Source organism: Pempheris klunzingeri, chromosome 10 (genome assembly GCF_042242105.1).
Source record: "Pempheris klunzingeri isolate RE-2024b chromosome 10, fPemKlu1.hap1, whole genome shotgun sequence".
Lineage (NCBI taxonomy): Eukaryota > Metazoa > Chordata > Actinopteri > Acropomatiformes > Pempheridae > Pempheris > Pempheris klunzingeri.
The window spans coordinates 17,422,550-17,428,268 of NC_092021.1; the positions used below are offsets into that span (position 1 = coordinate 17,422,550).

The 5,719-nt window shown below is 39.3% G+C and overlaps 1 protein-coding gene across 5 annotated transcripts in view; it reads left to right on the forward strand.

Annotated features, from left to right (window-relative positions):
* Window positions 1–5,013, forward strand: part of rapgef4a (Rap guanine nucleotide exchange factor 4a) — a 34,791-nt gene extending 29,778 nt beyond the window's left edge. For 4 of the 5 annotated variants that reach the window (XM_070837584.1, XM_070837586.1, XM_070837587.1 and 1 more), the window contains 10 exons: window positions 283–429; window positions 1,648–1,745; window positions 2,797–2,922; window positions 3,087–3,265; window positions 3,383–3,473; window positions 3,548–3,598; window positions 3,770–3,857; window positions 3,969–4,033; window positions 4,147–4,201; window positions 4,301–5,013. In XM_070837584.1, the coding sequence (XP_070693685.1) occupies window positions 283–429; window positions 1,648–1,745; window positions 2,797–2,922; window positions 3,087–3,265; window positions 3,383–3,473; window positions 3,548–3,598; window positions 3,770–3,857; window positions 3,969–4,033; window positions 4,147–4,201; window positions 4,301–4,431 (1,031 nt within the window). In that variant the 3' untranslated portion in view covers window positions 4,432–5,013. The remainder of the gene's footprint in view (window positions 1–282; window positions 430–1,647; window positions 1,746–2,796; window positions 2,923–3,086; window positions 3,266–3,382; window positions 3,474–3,547; window positions 3,599–3,769; window positions 3,858–3,968; window positions 4,034–4,146; window positions 4,202–4,300) is intronic. The other variant, XM_070837585.1, reaches the window with a different exon arrangement.
* The last annotated feature ends 706 nt before the right edge of the window (window positions 5,014–5,719 follow it).

Below are 5,719 nucleotides of genomic sequence, written 5' to 3' on the forward strand. Positions count from 1 at the left end.
CCCTTAAAATAAAGCAATGTGTGTTGATTGATTTAGGGCTAAACGCATCCAGAACTTAACAGAAAATAGCTAAGATCAAAGAAGAATTTACAAAAATGTGTTTCCTTCATGTCTCCTGTCTTATGAATTGTCCCCATGATCCCTAAGGATTTATCTAGTGACCCCTACATTTGGAAATGTTGCATTAATCTAACTGTCTCGAGCTTTCCAGAAATCACCACTCCTTCATTCCTTCTTACTGATCCCCTACTGTCCCATGTTTGCTCCATTTCATGCCTCCAGTCCTGCTTAAAGTCTACTGCTGCGACCACACCTACACAACGATCCGTGTCCCTGTGGTCGCCTCAGTCAGGGAGGTCATCGGAGCTGTGGCCGACAAGCTGGGGTCAGCGGAGGACCTGCTCCTGGTCGGCCTCAGTTCGGCCGGAGGTGAGAGCGGCAGCAGCTACGTGTTAATCAAATGATTGGAGGCAGCCCAAGCAGGGTGTTATACTAATAAATCCCCAGCTGATTTAGTGAGAAATTAGCTGCCTTTTGTGGTGAGTTTGCAGACTGTGGGCGGCTGCTGCAGTAGGTGCTGAAGAATGGCCTTTCAAACAGCTTAAGAAAAGCCTGAGCTCATTTTTTTTCACATTCAGCATGAGGCTGTTGGTGTTTAGTGGCTGCTTCTTACTGTAGTGATGTTCCATTGTCTCTGCCAGAAGTCTCTAATGCAGCTCTTACTCGCCAACGCTTGACGTGCACTTTCTTGATCAAAGCCAAGTAAACAACTACAGAGCTGTAGCTGCTCTGTTGCTTGGAGTTGATTATGATGGAGACAATATACGATATATCTGCATCTCTGACCAGTGAACTTTGGCTTTGCAAGGAAAAATCAAGGCTGCCACTAGCTTTGTGTATGATGAAAGAGCTCTTGTAGGACAGATATTATAGTATGTTGGTATACGATGTTGTCCAATACCACAATCATGTCTTGGTGTTATTATAGGGTGCAGAGGGTTGTACCGTGTAGACTCAGAATACAGTTGTGAAACTGAGACTTGACAGCTATTTCAACCACTCAGTGCTTTTAAAACTGAAAAATAGCATTTTCAGACAAAGATGTATTTATTTATTTCATTGTCTACAGCCGTAGACTGTATCTTACTGGTATTTTAAGTGTGTTAGCATGCTAATGTTTGGTGAATTGTTCTGAACACAAAGCTGAGGCTGATGGAAATATAATAGTTTTGCAAGTAGTTGTTCACTTAATCTAAGTACTCATAATGGTAAATATTTGTTGAGATATTTCACTCAAAACTGAAAATGTCAACCTCTTGGTGGGGCAAGATAAAAAGTCAGCAGATCGCCAAAGCTTGTAGGAAACGTCCTCTGGGAACCATGAATGTCTGTACAGAATTTTGTAATCCACCTTAGTGGTTACTGAGATATTTCAATCTGCGGCAAAAGGATGAAGCACGACAAGAAAAGGCAGTCTTCACTTTGTCATTTGCATATTAATTGGGCACTTTTGCATTTTAGAGTTGTTTTTTATAAAGGGATCTAACATTATATTAAATTTATGCTGTTTTTTTCTTTTTCCAAAACATGAAAATTACAAAATGAAATCTTTTTTTAACCCTCACGTGTTATGTTTTTGATCTACAGAGAAAGTCATCTTCAAGCCCAATGATGTTTCAGTGTTCTCCACACTCAGCATAAACGGACGGCTGTTCGCCTGCCGGAGGGATCAGCTGGACTCTTTGGTGGGTTAATCTCTCCCAGGAAACACACTTTACACAGCACATTCTCATCATATAAACGAGAGTTCACTGAAACCCAGTGGTGGAAAGTAACTAAGTACATTTACCAAGTACTGTACTCAAGTACAGTTTTGAGGTACTTATACATTATTTGAGTATTTCAATTTCTACTTATTTATATTTTCACTCCTTAACATTTCAGGGGGAAATGTACTTCTTTTCCATCTTTTTTTATACTCCACTACAGTTATTTGACAAAGTTACTTTTAAACACCATGGATAATTTAAAATTCCAACACATTGTTGAGGATTTTTACATAAAATCTGTGTGTTGTCACATCCACAATTTGAATGTTTATGAGATGGTAACAGATACAACAAATAGTTATTTTTTCCCACTAAACTTCTGATATGGTTTAATTTCAATCCATGTACAAATCGTCCGATGTTCCACCAAAAATTAAGCATCAGAGATACAATCCCAAACCTGAAAACAGGTTTGAGTATCATAACTTTTATTCTTTCTGCTCCCATTAATCACCTGACGACCCCCCAGGTTTATCTGGTGACCCTTTGGAGGGGCCTGACCCCAGGGTAGTGAACTACTGGACTAAACTAGCTAACTGATCATGAAGTTACTAATACTTAGTTAGTAATTGAGTATTTTTTACATTGCTTTACTTCACATTTACATTGCTTTTACTTCAATAAGTACCTCTTCCACCTCCTTATCCATAGCTATACATTTCAGACATCTGTTACTCAGAAATCTGTTGCTCTAAACTCAATATTTTCATGTTATATACTGTACATTTTGCTTTTAGAATCCAACCACCTTTTAAGCAATCTGGTAAATGTGCAGAATGTTTTATATCTATATATATATGTTAATCATGAGTCAAATTACAGTATTTACTCTCATAATCAGCTCTTATCTTTTATTTTACTTTTTTTGATATTTTAATGCACTTTGGCTCCTGAAGATACTGTATAAGCACCTGTTGGTCTTAGCATTGTTTTATCAGATGTAAAAGGCTGTTTACTTGTTTTGCAGACCCCTTTACCTGAGCAGGAGGGTCCCTCTGCAGGACTGTTGGCCAGCTTCGAGTTAATGAGCTCTAAGGATGTGGCTTACCACATGACATCCTATGACTGGGAGCTGTTTCACTGCGTACATGAGGTATGACTGTGAGACCAGGTGTCGTGAGCAGAGCTGTTATAAACCTAGTTCATCATAAATATATCTGTGTTAGTCTTGTAGCGTAAATTGAAGTTATGGCCATCAGTTGATCTGCTCTTTTGTTCACAAGATGATGACTTGTGTTTTTCTTCCGTGTCCGACAGCTTGAACTCATCTACCACACATTTGGGCGGCAAAACGTCAAGAAAACCACCGTGAACCTGGACCTGTTCCTGAGGAGGTTTAATGAAATTCAGTTTTGGGTGATCACTGAGATGTGTCTGTGTTCTCAGCTCAGCAAGAGGGTGCAGCTTCTCAAGAAGTTCATCAAGATCGCTGCCCAGTAAGCTGAACTTGTGTGACTGCCTGGTCTGCTCCCTGTTTTCTTTGACTCAGTTTACAGCTATATTCCTATGTGTATATTCCTCTATAACTTAGCTTTTCATGTTTTCTGTCAAAGCTGTAAGGAGTACAGGAATCTGAACGGCTTCTTTGCTATCGTTATGGGGCTGAGTAACCCAGCAGTGTGCAGGTTGAGTCAGACCTGGGAGGTGAGTACCTGTCTGTGTCAAAATGATTCTTATCCTAATGGCAAGTTAACCTTTAATGTCTTCTTTTCTCACAGAAACTTCCCAGCAAATTCAAGAAGTTTTACGGGGAATTTGAAAACTTAATGGTGAGTTGAAACCATTCATTTTGTATGTTCTGCCCAAGCATATGCTGAGGTGAAAATTAGCACTGTCAGCTGTTCAAGTAGGGTTTAGCTGCATCATCCTTGACTGGGCATATGATGGATCTGTTTAACACGGTGATGGCAGATCTCAGAACAGTGTGATTGTTTCCACAGGACCCGTCCAGGAACCACCGGGCGTACCGACTGACAGTTGCCAAACTGGAGCCTCCCATCATTCCCTTCATGCCGCTGCTGATCAAAGGTCAGAGTCTTTCATTTGATGACCGTTTATATTTAATTCAACATAATTGTGACCTGCTGTTCTGTTTTGCTTTTACCTCACTTACTGCATTTCCTTCTCTTTATTTTCCAGACTTGACTTTCACTCATGAGGGCAACAAGACGTTCATCGACAATTTGGTCAATTTTGAGAAAATGGTGAGGCTCCGAAGGTGTAAATTTCTCGTCTTATAGTTGGTGTAAATCTTTTTTCAATTCCATTCAATTCATTCAGTCTTGTCTATGGCTTATTATAGCTCTTTATCTTTCAGAGGATGATGGCTAACACAGTGAAGATACTGAGATACTGCAGGAGCCAATCATTCAGTAAGTGTCCCAAACGTTCATTTCATAATGAAAACGGGGACGAAACATAGAGCTAACTTGAACTTAACTTAACATATTTTCTCATATTTCCAATTTAAGCAGGTCCAGAGTCCCCTCTTGCCAGCAAAAACCACCCAGAAGTTCGGACTTACGTTCGTCAGCTCAATGTGATCGACAACCAAAGGACGCTTACTCAGCTCTCTCATGGACTTGAGCCCCGCAGGTCTTGAAACCACTCAGGGACAGAAATGTTACACTCTGATGCTGCTTCGCAACATGACATGTGCTTGCAGTGGGATGATTTTACTCCAAAACAGGCAATCACATGGAGGACCTAATAGCGTGTCAGATAATGAGATATTGTTTCAGATACCGTTGCCTGACTTGTTAAGCCTTTTATTACAGTAATTTGTGATATTTTAACAACAGTAATTGTTGCTGGGTGAAGTACCTCTCATATCACTGTGTTGCAGATATTGCCGTCATCTCCAAGTCAAACAAGAGCAACAGTCAAAGAAATTAACAATCTTTGGAGGGTCTCATTCATCAGATCAACATTTAAGATGTAAACACTATGTGATGCTGACGCTTTCAAAATGCAAAAGTCTTGATCTTTCTGAGATTCAGTTGTTTCGTATCTTTTGTATCATACAATATTTATACATATTTAAGTTTGTGACAATCTTATGTGTTGTAAAGCGAGTACAAATATTTATTTTGACCTCAGCATGCAAAGAATTATTATGACTATTTGACTATTTTATTCATGTGAGCACATTTCTCCTTGGCGATCTGAGTTACAATAAATGTCTGAAAACCTTTTGTGTGCTTTAAGTATTAAATATTTTAGATGGATTTGAATGTTGTTTTGTCTTTTTTTTTAATTTCGTGTACAATAAACTATATACAATATATTAGAGCATGCAGTTATTAGTGCAATAGTTCTGAAACCTCTGATTTCATGGTTTGTTCGAGGTATCTTCATCTGGAGGGGGAGGAGGAGGAGGAGGAGGGCAAAACTACACCTGTGTACAGTAAATATAAAGTTGAGTAAATGTAATAAGCTACTTTCCTCCCCTGAAGGAGTTTAATATCAGAGCAGCACCACTAACAAAGAGAATTCAAAGTGCTTTATACAATGCATAAAAATTAAATTAAGCACATTTAAAACACAATGAGAGGAAAATGAAAACAAATGTATATGGACATAATAACATTTCATAAAAGAATAAAAGCCAGACTGCAGATCCAGTGCGATTCATTTTTAGAATAGAAATATTCTTATATTTTTTCTTAATGTTGAAAAGTAAGAAAACGTTTAAAGGACCTATACAGCATTTTTATTGGGGAGCAGCAAAGTCCCAGGAAGCGCAGAAGAACATGTGGAAATCATGGAGTCTGCCCCTCTTCGGTCCCGCAGGGGGCGCTGTTGTCATCAGGATGGAGACTGTACGGTCTGGTCAGGTCACACTTGGCAGGGAGAAGTTGTGCAACCAGTGAAACCACCGCGGAGAGAGT